The 27,903-nt window shown below is 40.8% G+C and overlaps 2 protein-coding genes across 4 annotated transcripts; one reads left to right on the forward strand and one right to left on the reverse strand.

The window, feature by feature from the left end:
• Window positions 1-4,083: 4,083 nt before the first annotated feature.
• Window positions 4,084-27,059, reverse strand: LACC1 (laccase domain containing 1). 3 transcript variants are annotated; one of them, XM_065846066.2, is made up of 6 exons: window positions 26,932-27,059; window positions 9,811-10,427; window positions 8,367-8,548; window positions 7,744-7,909; window positions 5,688-5,913; window positions 4,084-5,053 (listed from the first exon to the last, which is right to left on the reverse strand). In XM_065846066.2, exons 2-6 carry the CDS (start codon window positions 10,373-10,375, stop codon window positions 4,879-4,881), a joined length of 1,314 nt encoding a protein of 437 aa, XP_065702138.2. In that variant the 5' UTR covers window positions 10,376-10,427; window positions 26,932-27,059; the 3' UTR covers window positions 4,084-4,878. The 3 variants fall into 3 exon arrangements, with proteins under 3 accessions (XP_065702138.2, XP_065702120.2, XP_065702129.2); XM_065846048.2 differs by having other exon boundaries at window positions 26,772-27,014; XM_065846057.2 differs by lacking the exon at window positions 26,932-27,059 and adding an exon at window positions 13,705-13,920.
• CCDC122 (coiled-coil domain containing 122) lies at window positions 17,372-27,707 on the forward strand. The gene is made up of 4 exons (XM_065846085.2): window positions 17,372-17,499; window positions 19,320-19,718; window positions 20,450-20,566; window positions 27,359-27,707. Exons 1-4 carry the CDS (start codon window positions 17,386-17,388, stop codon window positions 27,521-27,523), a joined length of 795 nt encoding a protein of 264 aa, XP_065702157.1. The 5' UTR covers window positions 17,372-17,385; the 3' UTR covers window positions 27,524-27,707.
• Window positions 27,708-27,903: the final 196 nt, after the last annotated feature.

The raw sequence follows: 27,903 nt of genomic DNA on the forward strand, positions 1-27,903 counted from the left end.
AAAGCAAGCTTCCTATTTCTCTGTGTGCCTTTGGGAAATACATAATCATGTTTTTTTAGCAGCACAGCCACAGGCACTGTATATTTAAAGCAAGCAGAGCAGCAAAATGTCTTAGTCTTATTAAAAGGTGTGACAGCGAATAACAATCAGTAACATCCTAGATATAAGAATATACCCGATTAGGGTATATTAGGGTTCTTAAATCCACATACATTTCTATCTGAATCATTCATCTGGAAGCACCAGATAGTATCTGTTGGAAGTGGAAAGTAGAACAAGTCAGCCTTACAGGCAGAGCTTGCTATCAGTCTTCAGAGGTATGTAAATCCCTCAGCAGGTCAATATGTTATTTCCTCTGTCACATATAGGATTTCCTGCCTCCATCAGTGCACTGTCCTATTGTTGCACAAGAAGCTGGAGTTCAGGGAGGACTTTGGTGCTCAGAGAACAAAAGCCTAGCACAGATGACATCAAGGCAAGCACACACTGTGCATCCCCTCCAAGCCTCAGGACAAATGAGCACAGCTCATCTCCCTCTTTGCATCACCCAGCAGCAAATCGAGCATGGAGTGGAAATGAGGACAGTGATGAGGGAATCTAGGAATATTGACTTCTTTGCCATTTAGGCTGGCAACTGGGAGCTCTTGCAGACCTGTAAAAAGGGAATGGGTTGGAGGATACTGATAAAGATTGTGTGCTGAGGACAAAAAGTTTCACACTGCTGCTAAAAAAAGGCACATGCATACAGAAGAAAGGAGCACTGGTGCTGCTCTGAGCAGGATGGTGTCTGTTTCCTCTAGCACCATGAGACTGGATTCACAAGCCTTGTAGGGTGATAGTGAGTGGTGCTGGACAGAAAGACTGCAATGCACAAGAGATAAGCTGAGGAAAAGAAAACTGGAGGCAAAACCAACCACTTTGCAAACTACGTCACTGCTGGGGAAAGGAGACACTTTCCTCTAATTGAATGCTTGTAATTTGGGAGAAATGATATAAGTTCTGTGAGTGGAGATGGGCCCAAGTGTTTCTCTGAAGGTCCAGGCCCATGGCTTCTGGGTCTGCTGCCACTCACAAACACAGTCATCAAATGACAAACTCAGACCAAGCAACTACCTAGACTCATCCTGTCTCCTTGGGTTGTCAGTGGAAAGACACTAGCAGTCACCAATGGACCTAGCCTCTATAAATTAATTAAAAACATTTTTAATCTAATTCCCTTACTATTTTTCACCTTTGCCATACCTGGGGCAATAAATCCCAGTCTGGGTAAACATTTCACTAATTATCTCAGACTTTGATCGATGCTTCTGAAGTTGCACACTGTTTCCCCAGGCGCTGGAACCAGAAGTCTGTGTTGGAGCTGCCCTGTTTTACTGGAATAGTAACTAAAGCCTTTCCCAGACATACTTTGGTACACTCCATTTAAATATATAAATGTAAATGAAGGAGCCCATATTCAGAATTTACAATAGCAACAAACATTAATTGCACAGTAATAGCTATGAAAAACAATATTCAATGTGATCATACCTTGTGCTCTCCTCAGGGCATACCATGATAATAATTAATAATGTTGTTTAATAACAATAACAGGGCAGATGCAGCTTATAAATTAATGGGTAAGGATGGGATCTGATGACTAGCTAGGTATAGCTGAACATTTTATGAAGTATTTTAAGAGCTTCCCTAGAGGTGGTGAATCAAGGCTGATCTGTTTGGCTCCTTAAATGAGCAACAGGAATGAAAAGTAAATAATAAAGTCTCCACATAGAGATGCCTCCTTTTTATCATTCCCTTCCTCTAAACTTTCTTTTTTTAAAATACCAAAACTAAAATGTCCTTTTAGCAAGGACTCTTGAAAGACACTCTGTATAATACAGAGCCTGACCTGTTTGGGGACTCAACATCATTATTACTATTATTACTATTACTATTATTATTATTATTATTATTATTATTATTATTATTATTATTTTCTTACTAGTCATGGAGTTCTCCACATCAGTAATCAATGTGCAAAAGGCTGCTTCCTGTCTTGACAGGTTTACAGACTAGGTAATTCAGTGTAAAAGAAATTAACAACAATTATGGTAACAATTTGTCTTCTAAAAGATAAAGCCTTTGGTGTTTCTGTTCATTCTGATGTGCTCTCCAGCTTGCACAGTCCTACTGTGACCTGTAAATGGTATTTTTCTAAACAGAAAGAAAGTCTTTGTTGTCATTCTTGAGCAGGTATGAGCAAGCCAGGGCTTACTATCAGTATCATGTTACCATACTGTTGAGCATTTGAACTGTGTTAAGTAGCATGGCTGCAAGGTCTTTCTACTTACCACAAAGTTAAATTCATTAGTTTAAAATCGTCTTTGTGGTGAGATGGACTAAGAGCAGGCACATGGACACTTATGACGCTATAGTGTCAAGCATTACCTTGCAAAACCAAGCAGCTCAGCTGCTTTTGACGGCATGCATTTAATCCACAAGGGAAGAGGGTTAAGGGAAGGGCATTGACAGACAAGCTTTGGCTGAGCTTCAGGTGCAGGGACTGAAGATTACATGGTGCTACTGCCCCTACAGCAGAAGGGAAGACACCTTTCTCACACCACTACTACCTCAGTTAGTGCCAGTAAAGTGGCTCACACTTAGATACCAGGGCAAAAGGACAGAACTAAAAGGTGAAGGTAGGTTGTCGTGGTTTTTTTTTACCTAATGCAGCAAAACAAGCCTGTCAGTGTCTGTATTTTATCCTTTATTTGAAACAAGTTGATATTGCACATGCACATGATACATGTACAAACCATACACACCATCAGCTAGTGTGTAGTAACATGCTTGGCAGCATTAAGCAGCTGAGGGAACTGGGGCTGTTTAGCCTGGAGAAAAGGAGGCTGAGGGAAGACCTGATCGCTGTCTATAACTACCTGAAAGGAGGTTGTAGCATGGAGGGTGTTGGTCTCTTCTAACAAGTAACAAGTTATAAGACAAGAGGAAATGGCCTCAAGTTGCACTAGGGAAACTTCAGATTGGATATTAGGAAAAAGTTCTTCATGGAAAAGCTTGTGAAACACTCGAATAGGCTGCCCAGGGAGGCGGTGGAGTTGCCATCCCTGGAGGTGTTTAAAAAGCATTTAGACAAGGTTCTTAAGGTCATGGTTTAGTGCTAGAGTTAGGTTATGGTTGGACTCGATGATCTTGAGGGTCTCTTCCAACCAAAATGATTCTATCATTCTATGATTCAGTAGAGAAGTGTAAGTGTTGCCTCTGTTGGAACCCAAAGCCCCAGTTTGAACCCATCTGTGAACACCACCACAGGGTATACAAAATGAACTGAGAATGATGAAAGCAATGATGAGGTTTTTAAAAGGTAACCGAAAATGTACTAGTTTTTATTGTCAAGGACTGAAGTGCTGCAGCAGAAGAGGAATAATATTTCTAAAGAAGAAGTGGGAGAGTTGGAAGAACTATTTTTTCGGTAGATGGTTACAGTCAGAGGGTTACATACTCAGAGCCAGGCTCTTCCCTGAGAAATACCATTCACAGCTAAAAGGAAGTTTTTTTAAAAAGTATTTTCTCCCAGAGGGCAAGGAAAGTTCTCATTTGGCCAACTCTGAACCACAGTCCAACAAAATGAAAAATAGCTTACTTTTCAAGCACCACAGATACTAGAATAACTTGGTAGATGATTATATAGGCAAAAGTAGCAGCTTATGTCGTACAGTGCTTTCCAAAATGCACGGTTTGAAAACACGTATATCCAGTAGAGGCAGAGATGGAAGGGCAGCGTGAGCTAGCACTGACCCCTAGTGGACATAGAAGTCCAGAATTGGTAAAGATCGTTTAATTCAAAATACAAAATACGTCATGCAGACCGTTGTCCCGAGGCTTGTGCTTGGCAGCTCTGCAAGCTACAGTCAGCATAGTTTTACTATTAGGAATCTCTCACTGTCCGTGTGTCAGGAACTATCATGTCTATTGTAAATTCTAAAGGCAAATTTTTTATGGTCAACAGAAAACAGTGCACACTTAGAACTTGCTTAGTAAGACAGATCGTTCAGCTACTGGTCAGTAAAATTAACTGATGCTAAATTCACTTCTCTTTTTATATATTTATTAAATAACTCGGCACTGTTGAGGGAATCTTAAGGGACATTAACATGAGCACCAATAGTTCAAAGAAGAAAATCCAAAGGAAACATGAATAAAAATGTCACATCATATTAACAGTTTTAGTCCTACTTTTTCTACAATCCAAAAATACAGAATGGTGAGGGTTCATATATTTTCAATGTCTGCCCCAAAGAAGCTTGCTTGTTTCTCACTTTCAAGTTGTTTTCCATAGGAAAAGTCCTGAAAGTGTTTTGGAGCTCTAAATTAATCCAAAGAAGAAAAACAATGTCAGGCACATAATTCCATAAGGCTTACCTTCAGCTGAAACTACCAAAGTTGGGTGTTCTCAAACAGTTAATGGCAACACAGGCTTTCCTTCCTATATCAGTAATGTTGTACTTCACTTCATTCAGAAGTCTCACCCAGAAGCTTTTACCACCTTAAGACAGTGAGGTTTCTGGGAAACATTTTGTCAAGAAGCGTAAAAAAACCAGAGCTTGCATCTGTTCTTGCAGAAGGGCTTTGTCACTAGTGTGGGTTGCCCTTGTTTCCTTTGCACCCTGTCTCACACAAGAATTATGGGCCCCGCACACTAGGCATTTATTCTTGCCTTGGAATGTCGGGGAAGGGAAGAAGCAGGAGATCGCAAGACCTCTGAATTCCCTGTTGCATATCTGTGAAAGAAAGGAGGAAGAAATTCTACGAGGAGAGCAGGATGCCAAAAAGGCACCAGACTTATTGTCTAATTACTATTTAAGACTAAGAGATACTATCTCAGTCTTTGATTGATATGAAGCCAATCTGTGTCCCGAAATTAGTGCCATCACGAAAGTGAGAGTAAAATTTATCAGGGTGGCATGCAGTACAGAAAGTGACATTTTGGTCCTGGTCTGTGACAGAATCATCTTGGATGTTCTCAGGAAGAATCCCACCGTTCTCAAGAAGAATCCTTAAAGAAAAAAAGAGAAACAGAAAGCAATTTTTTTTTACGTCCTCACATTCCTTAAGACACTATAATTCAGACAGCACCTCAAGTACCAACCAAACAAACTGTGCCAGTATTTGCCTCCTTCCTTCCTTCCTTCCTTCCTTCCTTCCTTCCTTCCTTCCTCCCTTCCTCCCTTCCTCCCTTCCTCCCTTCCTCCCTTCCTCCCTTCCTCCCTTCCTCCCTTCCTCCCTTCCTCCCTCCCTTCCTCCCTTCCTCCCTTCCTCCCTTCCTCCCTCCCTCCCTCCCTTCCTCCCTCCCTTCCTCCCTTTATTTCCTTTATTTCCTTTATTTCCTTTATTTCCTTTATTTCCTTTATTTCCTGTATTAGACTAAAATAATTGCTTTCCTGCAACCAGTAAAAACACATTTAATTTGAACATTTGTCTATAATCCATAAACTAACAGTATGACTGTAAAATAATAGTTGAAATCCAGTAAAAGTCAGCAGATTAATACCATTTATTCAAAGGTATCATTTGTTGATGTGCAAACTACTAGAGAGTACTTTAAGATGGTGAGGACCCTCACCATAATTGTGCTGGATAATACAATATCAATTGTATTGACAACTATGTCTATTGATAACTAGTCTTACCGTGTTGCTCTTCTAATGTCAATATAAGGACTTGCAGAGTCAAATAGTCTCACACACTTTGGATCAATTCTGTGAAATTCTTTTGCTGATTCATGAGGAAGTTTATAACAACAAGGTCCTACAGATGGACCCAGCACCACAAGGATATCTTTCACATTACAGCCATATTCAGATACCATGGAATTTACTGTGGCCATAGAAACTCCTAACAATGTGCCTTTCCATCCTGTCAGAAATGAGAGGTAGAAAAAAAAAAGTATTAATTGTCTCTTTGTTTTTACAGTAGCTAAAATATATGTTATTATCAAAGGTACAAATTAATAGACATACTTACATCTAAAAATAAAGAATTATACATAATAGTGAATTATTTTTTTAAAAACCCACCACATTAACAACTATCACTTTGCTGAGATCATTTTGTGGAGATGGAAACCAGACAGAAGAGTTCAGATTAGGACTCCAGAATTCCTTTTTCCCAGTGTCCTGGTTTGGGTAACTAGAGCATACCTTACAGCTTCTCTTTGCTTGAAACATTTGAATGGGAACATGACAACAGAAATACGTTACAGTCAGAAGTGGATTTTTATAATAAGGTGAAAACGGTTTTAATGTTATTTTAGAAAAAGAAAAAAAAGAGGCTGAAGTTAGAGACATTGTTTGGAATAGATAGAAGAAAGCCCAGCTTTGAGTTCTCATATCTCAGTTTGAATCCCAATAAATCTTTGCATTGCACAGGGACTGCATCACACCAAAGGACAGAATATGCCAATAAGTTTTCCTCTGCTTTTCTACATCCAAAGACTGAGATGACCTTATACCTAATTGTCTTTATTTGCTTACACAGTAACGTGTTCAGGTTAAAAATGAACTGAGGTGGCATTGGGCAGGAAGGAGAGGATTTAGGAAAAGACAATTGGAAGCCTGGCAAGGACCATCATGTGACAATCAAGGTCAAAACTTGGGAGATGGAAAGTAGGAGTTCAGGCTCAAGCTGGGAGGTATCTTGGAGAAGGAAGAGGTGTCACTGGGGGAACAGTGTGGTGTGTCAGGGACTAGATAAATGAAGAAGCAGCAGAGAAAGGAACAACTACAGATTTAAATATTTTCCAGTGATTAGGTTTGAATGCTTACAGTGTAAAACTCTTAAAACTTTCAAAACTGGATAAAATTATCTCCATCCCTTTTCCCTATTAAAAACCACAACATTCCCCTCTCCTTTCAAACAAACTCTCATTTCTCTCGCTTTCTATAACCGAAGCTTGCCAGGGCAGGAGAGGGAAGGGGCACAACAACTTTATTGAAGGACAGTCAAAGTTTTGATGATCTTATGATGACTCACAAATTTGAATTTATTTTGGCTAATTTATTGAATGCATGAAAAATTGCACGAATTAGGTGATATTCACAAGCTCTAGGCAGGGGTGATGCTTCGTGCCCTATCAAGGGATGTACTAGCGTGAAAGCTGAGGAGAAACTCTCAGGTGTGTATTCTCCTTGATCTTATAAATACAGACTTTTTAATAAAATGAAACAGCGTCAACAGGAAAATCTCACCACAAGATATGTATTCTAGGCTAACATTTGGGACATCTTCTGAAGCTGAACATAAGCCCAGGTTGTGTTAGCCATACCTGCTTCAGTTTTTTTCTCATTTGGTTTGGGTCAGACAAATATTTCTTCTGATCCAAAATGATTGTTGGGAGCATTGGCTTTATAGCAAGTTTTTAGATATAAAGTTAGATAGGGAAAAAAAAAAAGGGAAGGGGTGAGGAGTTTGCTGCCAGATCAGAAAAATAAATGTATAAATACATAAATAATAATTATTGTAGTTATATATTTTTTAAAAATAGCTTGGGAAACAAACTGTTCTCAAGATTAATCTTGTTTTAGCAGGATACAAACTTAACAGATCAGGATCTACTTTGTTACGTGATCTTGCATTTATTCATTCTCGCTCGGTGCTCCTTTGGTTGCTAATTTATCATTGTTAGTTCAAAACTCACTTTCCAGTGATCTCCTAGTTATTTTGATCTCCGTGATTTAAAATTCCTACCAGAATGAGCAGCACCGCAGGCTTTTTTGACAGGATCAGCAAATAGCACGGGTATGCAGTCAGCTCCTGGCGCTGCTATCGTGACACCTTTCTGGTTTGTTACTATTCCATCATAACTGTCGGGCTCTGTCTTTCCCATAATATAAACAGCATTGGCATGATCAACCTGTCAAGAAAAAAACAGAACATGGACAGTGATATGACAGCAAAAATCTCAGTTCTGACTAATGCAACCATTTTTCTTTGGCATGAGACACACTTCTGCACCAATTGCTCATGCGTGGAAATCAGGCCCTCCCTTGTTCAAATGCCATGTAGAAAACCACCACAGACATGGTGGTGTATATTTCTTTAAAGATAAACTGCTCTGATCATGTATTTGATTACTTTCTTCTGTGGAAAGTTAAATGTTAGAATATTCTTGGTGCTTCTTCACGAAGTGCCAAATGACTCATAATTTGGATGACTGTTCCCACCGATAAACTGCCACCATAAATTATTGAATTGTCCTGCTTCTCACAAGTTCTTGCTGAGAATGGTAAGCATAATTCCTACGGTTTTAGCCAGCAACACATGAATGAAGATCTGATCTGTTTACATAGATCTATTGTTTGATAAGATACCTTGACTCTGTGAAAAGCCTCTGGATTGAATCCTGCAGCATTAGCTAGCCGGCGGAGATTTTCTTTCACAACAACTTGTGGGTCCCTTCGCTTGGAACTGCTGAAGAGGTTGCAGGAGCTTAGAGTTGGTATGTAGGAAATCCCACCTGTCCTTGTGGTGAACCCATGTAGGAAGATATCATCTGGCAAAGCAAAAAAGACAACAAAAAATTGCTTTAAACACAAGACCAGTCTAAATATTACATTGTTTTATACTGAAGAGACCTGGAATCACCCAATCAAGTTGAGTATTGCTTTACCTCACATTTAGCTGTGGCATTTAAATGTAAGGATTCTAAGTTTCCTTCTTGCTCATAATCATAATCCTCTGAGGTACACATACAGGAGTTTGAGCAAAAGTCCTAGAAGATTCAGCATGAATTTTTGCAAAATTGTGCTTCAAAACATAGAAAATAGATAACTCACTGAGGAATATTAGAGGTTTTTAAAGCAACAGTCTAAGGTAGCATCTCCCAAGGTTTTTTGGTAAATTAAGTATTAGTCCTCAAGACTTTACAAAATCTCAAACAACTTTCTATAGTATATTGAAAGCACTGAGAATTTCTAGCATTATGAAAAAATTCTCTGTTTTTACCATGTGGATCCTTCATCATGGCCTCATGCACCAAACACAATCACTATTTTGGGAGGTGGCAGGGAGTGGGCTCCTGCGTGGCAAAGTTGAACACAGAAAGACAATCCCATAACTGGTATTTTTGCTGTCTTAAGAGCTGACAAGCTCAGTGACATAATCAGAGTTCATATTAAAAATCTATTTTATGTCATGTGATCCTTTTGAAGTCACTGTCAAAATCTTGAAGCACAATGATGACAAAGCTAGCGCTAAGTAACTCATGTTCCTTTCAGGTTCTGGATCATTTCAGACACATTTTTAGGGAAAGAGAAATTTTTGCAGTAGCAAACTTCTCAGTTGTTCTCTGAATCCTGAGACCCCATAATCACACCGCTTGAGAGACGTGCTGCAGTAAACTGGGTCATGCTGTGGCAGGGACACTGAGATATCAGTCTGATTAACCAGGGATACTTGAGGCTGCAGACCAGGAGAAACTCCTGACCCGCCTTTCCAGAAGAAGATGGTAACTCACAAGGTGTGTAATTCCCTCACAGAGGCAAGGAGATTTTACTGTTTGCAGTAATGTTCTCACAGAACCTGGGCCTCTCTTCACTCTGATCATGCCACTGGCTGGGAATAGACTTACCAGCCTTTTGATGTATCTCTGTTGACACTTCGTCCTCTTACAGACATCATATAGACACTATTGCAAGATCATATAGGGTTATTTGATGCCTGAGGACATTTCCAAATCTTACCCATTTTGTAACTCGCTTGAAGAAGTATGTTTAGGAACAGGCTATAAAACCTGTTAACTGGTATTCTCTTTACCTGGGATGAGGGAAGACCTGAGGATGGTGAGCTCCCCTTTCAGGTTTGGCAGGCTTTCCAAGTACATCCGAATCTCACTTTGGATGAGCTCCACGTCCTGTGTAAGAGGCATTTGCTCTTCACTCCGAGGTTCAGCTACCTGCAGATTTTTACAATCAGATGCCACCTGTAAATCCTCAAATTCAAACTGGTAGACTGCTGTAAAGAGATCGTCTATATATACTTTCATTAAGTCTTTTCTTAAGGTGGGGAGTATAATTTTAATTATGCTTATGTCTTTTTCATCTAGTTGTTGTTTGATGGTGTACAAAGCAGCAGCTGTAGTCAGAGCATGTACCACCTTCAGTCTTTTTTTCAGACTCTGAAAATCTCCCAGAGCTGGAAGCAAGGACTCGTGTTCACCCTTCCTTTCACTCCCCTGCCTCTGGCGACAGATGACATAAACAAATGGAGCAGGGATAAAACAGCATTTCTCAATATTTTGCAGCGTGTTACATAGTAATCCATGAATGTTCTCCAAGTTGGCTGGGAGGCTGAACAGATCTATCAGTACTGCTTCCACCATATTCCAGGATATTTAAAGATTCCCACAGCTGGCAAGTAATCAGTGACAAAACCTGAAAAACAATCAAAAATATAAGATGGCATCATTAGTCCAAACACATAGAGTTATGTTATTAAGTTAATGCATTCAGTGATACTGTGTAGAGAAGGTGTCATAGAAGTAACTGTTATCTTAGGATTTCCTTACTGCATCAAAAGAAGTTGCAGCAGAAGCAAAGTGGCGGAAATGGGAATTATTATGCATTTATTTAAATACTCAGGGATTTCTCTACCACCCCACCTACCTCGGGTTTTCCCCAGGTCAGGGATGATAAAAGGTTGGTACATAACAGATTTATTGACTCAATTAACCCACATTAGCTTAATGCACCTTCTTGACCTCTGACTATTGAGCCCTTCTCAAATTCCCGTGAGGGGAACCAAACACAGAAGCCCCTCAGCTTGCTGGGGCTGGAGGAGTTTCTGTAACAACTTTTTTGAGGCATTTTACACATTTTTGGCTGAGGTGAAGCTCATGTCTGCTACCCGTCCTGGCAGCAGAGGTGCTGCGCTGGGAGCGCAATCACATCTCTCCCACAGGCCTTCAGAAGACCTTCTGAACTTCTCCCTTTTGTGATCAAAAGTATTGACTTGCTAATTTCTGGCTTCTGTGTGGAGGGGTGCATGATCGGTATAGTTCTTCTTTTCAACACACACAGGAACTCAGCACAGGTTACTGAAACTTTACCTAGTAAGGCAAGAAGTACACAGAACGAAATGAAAATGATTTAATATTGTGCACAACCTCCTACCTCAGCTTTTTCACTTTCACTATGCTAGCTGCACTCTACTCTGAAATCAAGACATATTAAGCTTATCCAAAATCATCTTGCAGTTCGTGGCTTGTCTTGTAGCCCGCGGTATAATTCCAGTTCTGTTGTTTTGGTTTGTTTTTCATTTTCTGCTCTTTGTTGATCTGAGCTTGGCTAGTCTGCCTACCTGTGGAAACTTGTGCACCCATCTCTTCCTCTCTTGTTGCTGTAAGAGCTTATTTTACAGATCCTCTCAAAAACATCTTATTTTCTCTGTCTCTGATAATTTTTCAGTTTCTAGTGCAAGCCTCCAGAGGTCTGCAACAAACGAATAGATCACTTTGCTTTGGGAACCTTGAACAAAAGGCTGTTCAGATTTCATGACTAAGCTCTGTGCTTGGTCTAGGAGGAACACATACAGCTTCATCACCAGTTGTAAGATCCCATAATCATCTAGAGTATCCCTTAACACCACCTGTTTTTTTTTTTGCACAGTAACAAATTGTGCATAAATTCCTTAACAAAGGACTTGTAAGTCTTTGAAATCAATGCTCTGCTACTAAAGCTAATTGTATCAGATGATGCCTGGCATTATTTTCCTGCCACAAGTCCTCATTTTCCTGTAACTACTCCCATGCTCTGGCTTCACACTTCATTGTCTTGAAAAAATATTGCTTCTGTGTGTACTTGAGGCTTACCGCTATGCTGGACTTGGTGTCCTCCTTCACATTTTATGGCTGACAATGGATTCCCAGAGTTTCTACACTCAAATGAGAGGTCAAAGACCTTTCTGTTTTTAATAGATTATTTATTCAGTGCAGGTTTTACAGAAAACATTATCTGTTTCCTTCATTGTTCTTTCCCCCAGACTGGAAGAAAAACAGTCTTGACTGAAAATGATGGTTTACTTTCTGCAAGTTGAGCACTTGCAAAGATTAATTAGTGACTATCAAAACAGGTGAACTAAAAGTATCAAAATGTGACAGTGGATAAAAGCATCTGCCAAGGAATTTATGACTCTTGATTTTGCTCAGAGTATCATTTACACACAGCTGATAAGAGAATTTAGAGAACAGCCTGCTAAGAAAACAGTGTCAAAACAGACTCATGTCAAACACCATGACTTGGGAAATCAGGACATTTCCTTCCCTACCCTGATACTCTCTGTGGGAGGCCTGTAAGAGTATGACATGGCCCCAATCTAGGTGTAGTTAATAGCCCCAGCAAAGAGGCAAAACAGAGGGTTGTAGTGGCAAAACAGATTATTGCTCCACTTCAAACATGTCAATAGTGTAAGGCAGGTAGAGATCATTGCTGTCCTCATTCCTCCCCAGAAAAATACCACCAAAGAAAGGGTGGAGGGAAAGTGTTTTCAGAGGGAGAGGTAATTGCCTACATTGTTATTAAGATGTGTGTGTAATGCAAGAAGGGGCAATTATTGGGATGTACGCAAAGAAACAATGGGGCTGATTCACCCTTGTATCTTTCCAGTTTTGCATCACAGAGTCCTGCTGAGGTCAGTGGTGTCAGAAGTAAACTTGCTTACCATCATAATAAATTTTTTTGGCTGCTTTCTAAGTCCTCTAAGTAAAACTCTTCTCAAAATACAGGCTTGCCAAGCACAGCAATGTTTTAGTTTAAGAGAAATGCATTCATGGTTATTCAGGTTTTAAGTAACACGTTCTACAGTCCCAGTGTCTCGTGGAAAGTCTCGCTGCACGTAACCACATCAGGAAACATTAAGTGTATTTATTAAGGAGTTACTCATTTCAGTACACAATGCAAGACAAACACTTGAACAAGCTTGAAGCCAAGGCCACCCATTAGCTGTTTCACTCTCTGAAACTCCATCATTACAAACATTTGGAGAAAAAAGAAAAATCAAAGAAAACAATGGATAATAAGAAGAGAGGAGAGGTGAGGACGGTAACAAGAGTGATAAGGAGAAAGGCAAAGCGAATATGGAACAGACACAACGAAGGAAATACAACAAAACAGTAGAGAAAAACAGTTCATGGTAAAGAAAAAAAAAAGAAAAATAGAAGAAAAAGAAAGACATCTAAAATGCAACTTTCAAAAACCCCAGAAATCTAATTCTAAAATCTCTTGTTTGAGACAGTATTGCTGGCAATTTCCTGCACCTTTGCATCTTCCTGGTCACCTTATCTTCTTACAGGAATGCAGAGAATGGACATCATTTGGGGAAAATTTAAAAGGCAAGAAATATTTAACATCTACCAGAGTGAGATGCCCAGAAAAAGAAAACAAGCCATTAAAGCAGTCTAAATGAACAGCCATAAGAGCACATTTCTAATAAAGTTTCAACAATAGCAAAGATCAAAAAATTTTTTTTAAAAAGGGGGAAAAAAAAAGAAGTAAAAACCACTTAAAGTGGACTACAATAAAACATTCTACCTCTCTTAACTTAGGGGTATTTAGACAACGCTGAAGAAACAGAAATCAGCGTTAGCAATGAACATTTTGAAGTACATGCAGTTCTCAAACAAACTCAAAGTTTAAAGCACAGGAATTTACTTACACAGGTAGACAATCCTTTTAAATTATTGGAAGATATCATCTGATACAAACACACACTGCTAGCTTTATATATCTCACTTCTCATTGCCAGTCCTGCAGCTGAACAAGATGGAAATTCCTATTCTAGGTAAGATTGGAGCGGGAACCTGTGTTTCTTCTTTATGATGAGCCCGTGCTTTGTTATTGTCAGTAGCCACAGGAAATAAACTGTCCTGAAAGGCACCAACATGATTAAGTGCCTGGGTAACACTGAACCCGGAAGAAGCATTAACCCTGTCATGGAGCTCACTGCTGCAATCCGAATGTGCTAACGCATCAGCTTTGCACAATCTCAAACCGATTCAGAAGTACACAGCATAGAAAAACAGAACAAAAACACCAAGAAGGAACACTTGTGCAAATTGAAAGTTTCCTTTTCTGAGCTGTAACTGCATGTTCCAGTGCAGAATTTGGCAATCGGTCAAGAAAAAGCACATTTGAAAGGACCCAGATAGAGAGGTTACGAGAGGTCACTTTTCAGGGCCACAGGCTCAAAACGAGGACGGCAGTTTCTCCTCAGCGTGGTCGGAAATTTCGCAGAGCTCTGTAAAAACGTCTAAATGTTTTGACAGGACAATGCAAGGATCAAAAGGCAAGTGAGGGAATAAGGGATTTGTATCAGGCTTTGTTGAAGAATTGTATGATAATAAATATGGTTTCTCAGCAGTGCTAAAATTGTAGTCATAATAGGTAACTATATAACATCTGAAGAAAAGGACACGATTTATTTTTTATTTATTTTTATGAACAGATTTCCTGAATTACTGTCCGATGTCCCCTGTTCATTCCTTCCCCGCAAGTGCAGTAAACCTACATTTCTGCCAGGTCCAGAACACACCTTAGGAGTCTCCCCCATTTCCCTCCTGCTTTTCCTTCCAGCAGAGGCTTGGCAGAGGGATTAGAACTGAATCTTTCAGCTTGTCCCCCCCAAAAAGTGAACCCATGCAGATATCTTGTCTTTCCTCCACCCAGACACCAATTTTCACAAAGCCTGCAAAAATTTGTTATCTCTGAGGCTTTCTGCCCCACTGTCAAATACAGCTGGATGAGGTCATTAAAAATTAACAGGGAGACTTGACAGAGAGAAACCAACACAACCATTTTCTTTTCTTCAACCAGACTACAGAAGCAAAAATTAATTACTGAGGTTCTTTTTTGGTGAAAAATGCTGAGAAAGGATAAGGTCAGAAAATATCCAGGATACAAAACAATATTGAAGAATGGCAAACTGATGTTATGTCTCCAGCTGAAGTACTATATTCAGCTTCTGCTATTAAAAAAAAAAATTAAAAAAATGGATGAAATAAACAGATTGTATGCTGAGATCAGCAATTAAATTATAACAATTGTGGGATTTAGGGTTAAATTTCCTCAACTTGGAGTCCAGAGGAACATGAGTGGGTACAAGACAAGTCTGTGGCCATAAACCAGGGCTCGGTGTGGAGCAGGAGACACTGGGACACGGTTCCTCTTCCTCATAACCCAACAGTGCTCAGCTAAAACCTGTGTTCTCGGAGTGTGTATGGAACATTCACAAATTATGACCCCAAAAAAATGCAGTTTAATACAATGAATCAGGCAACTCGGGGACTCAGATGCAAAAAAAAAAGACAAAGTTGAGCAAACTTGTCCCTACGGCAGGACGAGCCGGGCTGCCCTGAGGCTATGAGTCCCACCACCAAGCACGAAGCCTTTGGCTGAGGCTCCCTGGCTGTTGGTGGGTGCCTCTGAGGGGGGCGAGTGTGTGAGGGGGTGGCTGGCGCTGCTCATCCTCCTTTCCCCTCTCCTCCCCTCTCTGCCCTTCCCGCCCTCCCTGCCCAGACACCACGGGCCTGGGAGCGAAAAGAGGTTGCATCATCATTTCAGAGCGCCTGGCTCTGCTCTCTTCTCCACTCCCTGCCTTTGGAGGCACTTTTTAGCAGGGCTCCTGTTGCGACAGGACAAGGGGTAATGGTTTTAAACTAAAGGAGGGGACATTCAGGCTAGATATGAGGAAGAAATTTTTTACAGTGAGGGTGGTAGAACACTGGCCCATGTTGCCCAAAAAGGTGGTAAATACCCCATCCCTGGAGACACTCCAGGCCAGACTGGGTCAGGGGCTTTGAGCAACCTGATTTAGTTGAAGATGTCTGTGCTCTTTGCAGGGGTTTGGACCAGATGATCTTTGAACATCCCTTCCAACCCAAACTATTCACAAAATCACACACAGAATCACAGAATGTCAGGGATTGGAAGGGACCTCGAAAGATCATCCAGTCCAATCCCCCTGCCGGAGCAGGAACACCCAGATGAGGTTACACAGGAAGGCGTCCAGGTGGGTTTTGAATGTCTCCAGAGAAGGAGATTCCACAACCTCTCTGGGCAGCCTGTTCCAGTGCTCGGGCACCCTCACTGTGAAGAAGTTTCTTCTCAAATTTAAATGGAACCTCCTGTGTTCTAGTTTGATCCCATTGTCCCTTGTCTTATTATTGGTTATCATCGAGAAGAGCCTGGCTCCATCCTTGTGCCTCAGCCAGCTCCCTCAACACACGTGGTTGCATCCCATCTAGACCGAAGGATTTATGGATGTCCAAATTGCTTAACTGGTCCCTAACCCAGTCCTCATCAACTAAGGCAGACTCCTCCATTGTCCTGACTTCCTCTGGGGCCTCAGAGGTACGAGGCTCCTCAGGACAGTCTCCAGCAGAGTAGACAGAGACAAAGAAGGCTTTCAGTAACTGCCTTCTCTGTATCTTCTGTCACCAGGGCACCCACCTCGTTCATCAGCGGGCCTACATTGCCTCTGGTGTTAGTTTTATCTGCCATGTTCTGTGATTCTATGAGGGTTTGGGACTATGTGCCACAGGGACAGGCCTGTTTGGTGTTGAGGGGTGCGTGGTGCTTGGGTGGGATAGAGGCGAGAAGTGAGGGGTGTGAGGACAGCCAGTGCAACAGCCCTACACATAAAGCGTTAGATAAAATGTTAGATATGGTTTCCTAGTCAGGGTTGCTAACCTTCAGGCACAGTTTGTGGATCATCTGTGTGCTGTTTAATATATTGGGCCTGAGGATGCACCTGTGCCAGGCTCATTGCATTTTCTTGAGAATTTGATGTCACTCTACGTAATAATACAGATTTTCTTCATTAACTTATACTATCTGAAGAGATACAAAAATCATACTAAATATTTTCTAATCACTGGGCGGGGGTGAATATTTACAGTGACATTAAGGATAGCTTAATAATTAATATAGTAGACAGTTGTAGTATCGTATCTACAATAATGTTAATGTTCAGGCTAAATATGAGGGCACACTCTCATGCATTTAAGATGCTCTTAACGTGTTTTTAAGAGCTATGACTGTTCACAAACTGAGGATCTGACCTGTGGAGAAGCCAGAAGAACATTGCAATACTTTATTTTGTAAAACTCTGCAGGAAAGGGTTCTAGTTCTTGATCATTTGCTTTGAGCCTCCACTCATCAGTAACCTGTTCTTATTAATAAAGAATGAATCAAATGAAACAACGTATGTATCTGGGAACCCACAGGAAAGGCCTTAATATTGTTCTCTTTCATTAACAGTCTTGAATTAAATAGAATGGTAATTAAAATTAATCACTTTTCTTTTCATTGTCCTTACAGTTCTGCACTTCTGCCTAAGATGGCCAAGCAAAATTCTCCATCACTAATTGAAGTTGTAAAACAAGTTGCAGAGCAGCAGCATTCACAAGCATCAGAGATGGAAAAAAGCAAAACCGTTCTTTTCCATTTGCAGGTAATAAACTTGGTTTAGAGTAGTTCAATTCATTTAGTTTTTTCATTAGATGAGGAAGTATTCCTATGAACAAGAGAAACTGCAGGGACTTAATTTTTTTCTGAGTGTTTGCATTTAAGAGTAAGGCAGCTATTCTGTTGTTGTGTGTGTTTCACTTAGGCTTAGCCAAAACTGTGTGTGTGTATTGTTATTTGTAAGGCTGCAACGTAGCTATGACTTCTTTAGAGCAGATTATAGGAGAAACTTTTATTTATTTATTATTTGGAAAACAAAACAAAACAACCCCTCCAAAGCACTGAGATAGCAAACCCACAAAAACTCAGTGCCCTACACTTAATACAATTGAGGTTTGAAATTTTGCACAAAGATAACTTCTCTGAAGGAGCAGTGAAAACTTTTATTGCTTATGAATGTCAATTGACTGGCCATGTCTTGCAATAAGCTTTCTCCTAATGATAAACGGTCCGTAATATAGTATGATGATGTTGCAACAATTTGTTACCAAGCAATTTAAACAAGGGTATCTGTTTTCAAAAAAACAAAAAAAAAAACAACCCCAAAACCAAAAAGCAAAACGCTGAACTTTAGAGCCCTGGATAGTTGAGTTAGTTCATTTATTTTCTCCCTCTTCCACACCTTTCCCTTTTCCTTTCAAAAAAACTCAAACAGTAGGAAATTTCATACAAACATTAATGTTAACAGAACAGCAAAGGTAAATAGTTAGGAACTTAAAAGGCTGCAGAGCTGCTTTTTCATCTTTACACCTCTTCACATGTGTACATGTCACAGAAGACATGTAAAACTAATTTCCTTTCCAAAATTGAAGATCTTTGCCACTAACATCTTTTGCTTTCCTGTCCTCAATTAATGGTGACTGGCACTGATACAAATCCTGCTAAAACTGAAGTCTGAGATTTTAAATTAAAAGTTACGCAGAAACCTTTTGTTCTTAACAGTTATTAATGTCTTTATCTGTTCAAGACAATGAGTAAGAGATTTCATAGCACTCATAATGCTTCAATTAGGGAAAAGATAATAGGTAAAATAAATCATGATGCTTATTCTCTCACTTAATGTGCTGCTGTTGGCTGTTACTTTGGGTGGGATTCATCACAACTAGCTTATATCACCTGCAAGTCAGACGTTAAGCCTGTGTTAGTCATCTAAGCTCTGCTGTTAGTCAGCAAAGAAAGAGAAACATTTCTGAGGCAGCAATTCAGCCCTCCCATCTTAGGCTTCTTATAATGGGTTGAAGAGCTACTTCCTGGAGTTGTTCACTTCTCATCAGTGAGAAGAGGTAGAGGCCTTTTTAGCATATTCCTTAGGAGGTTAAAATATTAATAACTTGGATTAATCCTACTGTTACATACTACCATGATGAAGGCATGATCAAAAACTTTGTAGAACAAGTCTGGTTAAGCTCTGTCACCCCAAGCCCCCATGTATCTATTTCTATGTGTCTCTAAGTGATTTCTGGCATCATTAGTTATTTTTAGTCTGATTTAGACTTAAACCAATATTGGCTTTAAACAAATATTGGGATTTGGTTTGATCTTGCAAATATGAGGTGTTAAAGTAATTTCAAGGTTACTTTATTTAATATTTTAGGTTCAATCTAAGGAGAGAGGTCTAAGATAGTATTCTTGCATTGTGCCGCTAAGGTGATGATCTTAGGAAATAGAACCCTAATTGTCTTCCATTGAAACCACATTCAACAAGTGAAAAAGATGACTGTTGGATAAATATAAATTACAGTATTTAACTAGATATCTAGTATCCTCTGAAAAATATTCTTAAGCAAACACTGAAATATTTTACAGGCAAAGTTTCAGGAACTAGAAAAAGAAATGGATTCTATTCTCTTAGAAACAAAGACAACAGATAGGGAAATATATCTGCAAGATGATGCCATAGAAGTGACAAAATATCACTGTGAAAATCTGGAGGCACAAGTCAGAGATCTATATTCTGAAAATTTAAAGCTAAGGCATGATGCAGAAACAATACAAGAAGAGTTTGAGATTATATTTGCAAGAAATAATGAATATCGGGAAAAAATAAAGGCTCATAAGCATCTCATTTGGGAGATGGAAAGTAAAATGCCAGTTATGATTGAGCTTGCTAAAAAGAAAGCTGTTGTTGAAGAATTAAAGACAAAGAAAGAAGAGTTAATGCGTGATCTCCAGAATCCAGAAGGATCTGTTATAAAACAGGTGCAGGTACTATATTCCCTCTTTGATTCTTTTCCTCTTATGTGAAATATTTCTGGCAGTTTAACTAACCTGCTTGTTTTGTCTAATATGTTTATGGTTCATGAGGTACTGATGATGGGAAATACAGATAACTCACAATACTATGTTAATTGAAGTAATTTTGACTTCATTATGCAGTAAAAAAATATCATCAGCTGTTGTTATCCATATATTATTGTAAAAGTCTGGTTCATTCTATGGGATTGAATGAACTCAACTATGAGAAAAATTACAGAGCTGTAAATTAAACTGCATCATTGCTGAAAAATTTGTGGACTTCTTTTGGTCATGGATAAACTTACATGGACATTTTTCAGGATTCTGTGGAACATTGCCATGTTGTTATATTTTTCATGTAAAAGCACAGCATTCTTTTAACTTCGCTGTCAGGTAACTCACCAAACTGAGTTCAAATTCCTGTATTATTGTGGCTGTTGGCATATTTCAGATCAAGAATATATGGTTTTAAGTAACTGAAGGCATTATATAAATTATTCTAATTTTAAAAATTAATTACAATTATTAAATTATTTTTCATTAAAATATTATTCATTATTTTAATATGAAATTGTTTATGATAGGCCTTTGTCTCATCTCTAGTAATTGAGACAGTTCAAATGTGAAATTATTAATAAGTTTAATAGGTATACTGTGCAACTTTTTAGAGAGGATTTCTGTATCTTGACTTACATCTGCAGGAAGAAACTACACTTTTAAAAAGGGAAATCACAAGATTAAAAGAATGCATCAATAAAAAAACAGATTTGCTGGAAGAAGAGAAAAAAATGCATGCTAAGCTTAGAAAAGAAATTGAGGTGAGTAATTTAAATAAAATATAATTACAGTTCTCCTGACAGAATGTAGATAGTGCAAATGAAGTTTGAAGTACCTTATACACCATTGCTAGCCATACTTTATTCAACTATATACAGTAGCTGTGCTTTCTTAAATTTTTGATACTGAATCTACCAAATTTGTGATGATGTTAAATTAAGGGTAATACAGCAGCTCCTAATTAGCTGCCAAGATAAAATTCTGATAAACAGTCAAAACCTTCTCTTTTAAATAATTGAAATATATTTTACAGTTTGTTCCTTACTAAAATACTTTCTATGCCTAGATAGTTTTAGTTTGGAAGCTTCATATTATTTATCTTGTTAGTTCAAATAAACACCATAAAATTTAATGAGCAAAAGTAGATAATATAAAGATAAGTGATCTGGGGTTCTCTCTATCGCCCATTGTGAAATGTAGGAGGAAAAAATAATCATTTCTCTTGTGACAGGAAAGAGCAGAGAATTTTTAAACTGAAAGGAAAACAAGGCCAATTCAGAATAGGTCCATACTATTCAACATTTGAGAAAATATTATCAAGGCAACAGGCTTCTAAGAATGTTCTCCAAAACTAAAGTGAAATTAGGCAGCCTAAAAATAATATTCTGTTCTGTTATTGGAATCACTTTAATTCAATAGTGAAGTTTAACCTGTTTTTCAGTTGATTGGACTATATGATCTTTTTGTCTCAGAAGAATGCATGATTAAAACCAGAATCATTCAGGGTATCTTTCTATTAAGAGCTCTCTGGAAAACAATCAGATTTTTAATATAAAAACTGACAATGGACAGTGTCACCGTTTAAGGCCAGGAGTGGCTGGAGAGCTGCCTGGCAGAAAGGGATCTGGGAATGCTGATTGACAGCCATCTGAATATGAGCCAGCAGTGTGCCCAGGTGCTCAAAAAGGCTGACAGCATCCTGGCTTGTATCAGGAATAGTGTGGTGATGAAGCTGGTGAGGGGTCTGGAGCACAAGTCTGATGAGGAGCAGCTGAGAGAACTGGAGCTGTTCAGCCTGGAAAAAAGGAGGCTGAGGGGAGACCTGATCGCTGTCTACAACTACCTGAAAGGAGGTTGTAGCATGGAGAGTCTTGGTCTCTTCTCCCAAGTAACAAGTGATAGAACAAGAGCAGGCAGTTCCCAATAATGATGCTAGAGACACAGTTCTAAGAAAAGCGATAATATAGATCACAGATGTTTCAGTGTCTTACAACACTATCCTAGTGATGTTCAGATCCTGCAAGCACTCCTTCAGATTAGTAAATCTGACAGCATCCCCCAAAAAGTTGTGAAGTATTGTAATGAAAGGCCAGGCAACATGAAGACAACCCATCACCAGCAAAAGAAAGCAGTGTAATTTATAAAACATTAGTGAGGGAGGGAGTTAGTTACACATGAAATTTAGGTAGTGAGACTCACAGGAAGTCCCTGGCAATGCTGTAGTCCTGATGCAGCTGTACACCAGCATGTGGATGTTAAATACAGTGTAATAATGTTTCCATAAACAGATGCAAGAATAATTACACACTACCGCTCATATGCCATTCAAAGTAGGGTAAGTAAGCCCAAATTTTCATTAAGTGAATACCTGTTATTTCCATTTTTATTATAATGAAAGTTTCATGCTTTTACACTTCAGAATGCAAATCTTCAGAGGGTTGTCTGCAGCAGCCATTATTCACATAAGGCAGCAATGATGGCAAAATTGATGCAGTACTGCATAGCCACGGTGTTGCCTTGCCAAGAAAAACATACTTTTTAAGTGCAAGGCAACAGTGAAGGTGCTACTACAGCCACCTAGGATACATCATTTTTATTCTAATTTATACGCAAAACCACTTGTCAAAGAATGAAAATGTCTTCCTTTTTCACCTCTCATTCCGGAGCCTGAAGTCTTTTGTGTACAAAGCGTTGCCACGGCTATGAGGTGCTTGTTCTTTGGGTGGGATTTACTTTGTTAAATTTTAGACATCTACAGAGCAGACATCTACATTGAACCCAGAATTTAAGCTCTTAGTGAGACAGAGCTTTTCTTCCCTTAGTGGGCAAGTTAGGTGTGATTCATATTGTCCTAGAGCAGATACCTGAAATAAGTCAGTTTAATTGCTTCCTAGATCGACTGGGTTGGAAAAGACCTCAGAGACCATCGAGTCCAACTCTTGGTCCAACTCTAGTCCGTTTACTAGATCATGGCACTAAGTGCCATGTCCAATCTCAGTTTAAAAACCTCCAGGGATGGCGAGTCCACCACCTCCCTGGGCAGGCCATTCCAATGCCTGACCACTCTCTCTGTAAAGAATTTCTTTCTAATATCCAGCCTAAATTTCCCCTGGCAGAGTTTAAGCCCATGCCCCCTTGTCCTATTGCTAACTGCCTAGGGAAAGAGACCAATCCCCACCTGGCTATAACTTCCCTTCAGGTAGTTATAGAGTGATGAGGTCACCTCTAAGCCTCCTCTTCTCCAGACTAAACAACCCCAGCTCCCTCAGCCTCTCCCCATAGGTCTTATGTTCAAGTCCCTTCACCAGTCGTGTTGCTCTTCTCTGGACCCGCTCCAGCACTTCAATGTCTTTCCTGAACTAAGGGGCCCAGAACTGAACACAATACTCCAGGTGTGGCCTCACCAATGCAAGCACAGGGGAAGGATCACTGCCCTTGTCCTGCTGACCACGCTATTTTTGATACAGGACAGGATACCATTGGCCTTCTTGGCCACCTGGGTACACTGTTGGCTCATATTGAGCTTCCTGTCAATCAGTACCCCCAGGTCCCTTTCTGCCTGACTGCTCTCCAGCCACTCTGCGCCCAGCCTGTAGTGCTGCAGGGGGTTGTTGTGGCCAAAGTGCAGCACCCAGCACTTGGCCATATTGAACTTCATCCCATTGGAATCAGCCCATTTTTCCAGTCTATCCAGATCCCTCTGCAGAGCCCTCGTGCCTTCCAGCAGGTTGACACTCCCCCACAATGTGGTGTCAACAGCAAATTTGCTGATGATGGTCTCAATCCCCTCATCTAAATTGTCAATAAAGATGTTAAACAGGACTGGACCCAACACTGACCCCTGGGGAACACCACTAGTGACTGGCCGCCAGCTAGATGCAGCCCCATTCACCAGCACTCTCTGGGCCCAGCCCTTCAGCCAGTTCTTAATTCAGCAGAGAGCACACTTGTCCAAGCCACAGGCTACCAGCTTTTGCAGGAGTATATTACAGGAGACAGTGCCAAAGGCCTTGCTGAAGTCCAGAAAGACCACATCCATGGCTTTCCTCTCATCCACCAGGTGGGTCACCTGATCATAAAAGGAGATCGGGTTGGTCAGACAGGACCTGCCCCTCCTAAACCCATGCTGGCTGGGTCTGATCCCTTGTCCATCCTGAAGGTGCTGTGTGATTCCATCCAGGATGATCTGCTCCATAACCCTGCCAGGTACCGAGGTCAGGCTGACAGGCCTGTAGTTGCCAGGGTCAGCTTTGCAGCCCTTCTTGTGGGCTGGGGTAACATTGGCCAATTTCCAATCATATGGGACCTCCCCAGTGAGCCAGGACTGTTGGAAGATGATGGCGAGCGGCTTGGCGAGTTCTTCTGCTAGCTCCCTCATCACCCTAGGATGGATCCCATCTGGTCCCATAGACTTGTGAGGATCCAGATGGCTCAGTAAATCACCAACTATTTCCTCCTGGAATACAAGGGGTCTATTTGGCTTCCTATCTCTGTCAACCATCTCCAGAGATGAGTTGTCCTGAGGGCCACCTGTCCTACTGGTAAAAACTGAGGCAAAGTAGGTATTAAGTACCTCAGCTTTCTCCTCATCTTTGTTAACTATATTTCCCTCAAAGTCCAACAGAGAATGGAGGTTTTCCTTGCCCCTCCTTTTGTTATTAACATATTTGAAGAAGGATTTTTTATTATCCCTGACAGAATTGGCCAAATTAACTTCAAATTGCACTATTGTTTCCCTGATTTTTTTTTCTGCATGATCTAGCTATTTCCATAAATTCTTCATAAGTAGCCAGCCCTTTTTTCCACAGTTGGTAAAGTATCTTTTTATTTCTGATTTCATTCAGAATCTCCCTGTTTAGCCAAGCCGGTTGTCTTCCCCGCTGGCTAGCCTTTCAGCACACTGGTATAGCCTGTTCCTGTGCACTCAAAACCTCCTGCTTGAAGCATGTCCAACCCTCCTGGGCCCCCTTGTTTTTAAGCATTGTTTCCCAGGGTATGCTCTGAACTAGACTTCTGAATAGGCAAAAAATCTGCCCTCCGGAAGTCCAGCATAGAGGTTTTGTTAATGGTTCTCCCTGCATCTCTGAGTATTGAAAATTCTATTATTTCATGGTCACTATGCCCCAGGCAGCCTCCAACCACTACATCTCCCACCAGCCCTTCACTGTTTGTAAACAGTAGGTCTAGCGGGGTCTTGGCCTGGTAGGCTCATTTACCAGCTGATGAAGGAAATTGTCCTCTATACACTCTAGGAACTTCCTAGACTGCCTCTTCTGTGCAGTATTGAGCTCCCAGCAGATATCCGGCAGGTTAAAGTCACCCACAAGAACAAGGGCCGTCAATTTTGAGACATCTGCCAGCTGCTTGTAGAATAACTCATCTCCTTCATCGTCCTGGTTGGGTGGTCTATAACAGACACCCACGAGGATGTCAGCCTTGTTGAACTTCCCTCTGATTCTGGTCCACAGGCACTCAACCTTGTCACTGCTGATCTCAAGTTTAACAGAGTCGAGTGACTCTCTAACATATAAAGCCACCCCTCCACCTCTCCTACCCTGCCTGTCTTCTCTGAAGAGCTTGTAGCCACACACAGCAGCACATATGAGTCATCCCACCATGCTTCTGTGATGGCAACTATGTCATAGCTTTCCTGCTGCACGATGGCTTCCAGCTCCTCTTGTTTGTTGCCCATACTGCGTGCATTAGTGTACATGGACTTCAAGTGGGCTGCTGATTTCACTCTTAATTCAGACTTTCCATCCTTAGGCTAATCTTTGGAGAGCCCAGTTTCAATCCCTTCCACCTTCAAACCTAGTTTAAAGCCTTCCTGATCAGCCCTGCCAACTTATGGGCTATAGTCCTCTTGCTCTCCCTAGAAGGATGAAGCCCATCTGATTTGAGGAGACTAGGTACCATGGAGTTTGCCCCATGGTCAAAAAACCCAAAATTTTGACGGTGACACCAATCCTTAAGCCACCTGTTGATGAGATGGGCTTTTCTACTCCTCTCTTTATTTAGCTCCTCATCCATCCCAGATAGCACAGGAACTGAGGCAAATATCACCTGTGCTCCCATCCCATGAACTGACCAACCCAGTGCTTTAAAGTCTTTTTTAATTATCTTGGTACTTCTTCTGTTAATGTCCTCGCTGCCAGCTTGGACTACTAACAGGGTATAATAGTCTGAGGGCTGAATTAGCTTGGGAAGTCTTCTATTAATGTCCCTCACCCTGGCCCCAGGAAGGCAGCAGACCTCCCTGTGGGATGGGTCTGGGCAACATATAGGGCCCTCTGTTCCCCTCAGAAGGGAGTCACTGACTACTACCACTTTTTTTTTTTTTTTTTTCTTCTTACAGCTGCAGTTGTAATCCATTTTGTAGACGAGGTCCATCCAGGAGGCTCTCCAGGTGTATCTTCTTGGCTGTTCTCTGCCTGATTTTCAGGGTCCAGGGCCTCATATCTATTTGTTAAGGGCACCAAGGGTGGTGATGGGGTTCAGAAGAGGGTTCTTTTACCTCTCCAATCAGGGACCTGTTTCCATTCCCCCCCATCAATTAGATCTGCTCTATCTGCCTTATGGCAGGAGGGACAAGACTTTGCCATCTCCTGTTGCACACCCTTAGGAGTCAAAAGAGTTTGACCCCACCAGTCAATTTCCTCTTCACTCTCCCTAATGCTCCTTAGCCTCTCCACCTCTTCCTTAAGCTCTGTCACTAGGCACAGTAAGTCATTGACCTGGTCACATCATACACAGGTGCCTCCCATACCATTCTCTGGTACTAATGCCAGGCACAGACACTCTGCACAGCCAGAAGCCTGGGTGGCTGCATCCTTCTTGGCAGGTAGTGTCTGTGTAGACACACTCTTTGTATTAATGGCAGCAACAGCTTTCCTTTTTCTAGAAACCATTACTACCTTTAGTTAAATTGGGGAGAAGAAAACAAAATGAAACCCCCGACAAACTCACCTACAAGAGCAGGTTGTGTCCAGTCTACTTGCCCTGCCACACCAAGTCTGTGTCACCAGCAGCAAGTGAGAGGTCTAACAGCAAGGAGTGACAGAACCTCTGAGCCCTGCTGCACGAGCAGCCCCAGTCGCTGCTGCAGCACAGTGTGGGTAGTGCTCACCTGCCTTACAAGCAGGTTCACTTCCCAGCGCCTGGCGACGCGTCATTGCTCTCCCGCAGGCTTTTTCAAAGCAAGAGGGAGGGGGTGTGATCCCCGTTACCGTGGTAACGGCCGCGCTACGTCAGTCGGCTCCGCAAGGGCTGCCGGGAACTTCCGGGTAGCGGGATCGAAAACGCGACCAGAAACAGCTCTCTTTACCTTCTCTTTCCTCTGTAGCTTCGAGATCTCGCTCACGGCTCCGGCCGAGCTGGCTTCAGTCAGCTGATCCGAGGAACTGAGATGTCTGTGTCTCTCCAGTATCCATAAAGTGAAAATGGAATGCCTTGGTCAAATGTCAGAATCTACACTTAGGCGAGCAGAACCCTCCTGTGTAAATACTGTTTTACTTGAAAGAAATTTTAAAGTGAATTGTGTTCTATTTTATTAGGTGCAGAATAAAAGATATGATGCTATTCTGAAACGTTTGCATTGCCAGCTGAACAAACTCCATTCAAATAGAAGACAATGGCACTGGAACATTCAGCAGTTAGAGAAGAAGGCAGCAGAACTAAGGAAGTGTCTTGGAGTAGTGGAGTTGCAAAGTAGCATATAAAAATAAAATCAACCAACAAAGCTACACTGCGAATAACTTTTTCCAGACAGAGGAACTGCTTGCTGCAAATAGTAAAGAAGCCCAGTAGCTACTCATTGATTTCTTTCGTTTTAGTTTTTTTTTTCTCCCTTTCATTCTGTGGCTTAAATAGCTTGTGTTCAATCTATAATGTTTTGGAATAATTTTGTGCCTTTTTTTTTTTTTTTTTTTTTCCAGTAGCCAGAGGCTATTCAGGAAGAAAGTTATTAACATTTCCAGGTGTTTCCAAAATATATGCCAATTTTATCTAAAAGGTCATTTGAAGTCAACCAAATAAGATTAGAGGAGTTCCTTTTTATTTAACTAGATCTTTGAAGATGAGATCTGCATTGTTTTTCCTA

The sequence above is a fragment of the Patagioenas fasciata genome, chromosome 1, assembly GCF_037038585.1.
Source record: "Patagioenas fasciata isolate bPatFas1 chromosome 1, bPatFas1.hap1, whole genome shotgun sequence".
Taxonomy (NCBI): Eukaryota; Metazoa; Chordata; class Aves; order Columbiformes; family Columbidae; genus Patagioenas; species Patagioenas fasciata.

What these genes read in the sequence shown, in the direction of transcription:
- LACC1 (XM_065846066.2), bottom strand. Translation starts at nt 10,375, where the DNA reads ATGGTGGAAGCAGTACTGATAGATCTGTTCAGCCTCCCAGCCAACTTG. An exon ending in AGGCTTTTCACAGAGTCAAG is followed by an intron (nt 7,910 to 8,366) that starts GTATCTTATCAA and finishes TTTTCTTGACAG; the next exon opens with GTTGATCATGCCAATGCTGT. An exon ending in CTGCGGTGCTGCTCATTCTG is followed by an intron (nt 5,914 to 7,743) that starts GTAGGAATTTTA and finishes CATTTCTGACAG; the next exon opens with GATGGAAAGGCACATTGTTA.
- CCDC122 (XM_065846085.2), top strand. Translation starts at nt 17,386, where the DNA reads ATGGCCAAGCAAAATTCTCCATCACTAATTGAAGTTGTAAAACAAGTT. An exon ending in CCGTTCTTTTCCATTTGCAG is followed by an intron (nt 17,500 to 19,319) that starts GTAATAAACTTG and finishes AATATTTTACAG; the next exon opens with GCAAAGTTTCAGGAACTAGA. An exon ending in CTGTTATAAAACAGGTGCAG is followed by an intron (nt 19,719 to 20,449) that starts GTACTATATTCC and finishes TTACATCTGCAG; the next exon opens with GAAGAAACTACACTTTTAAA.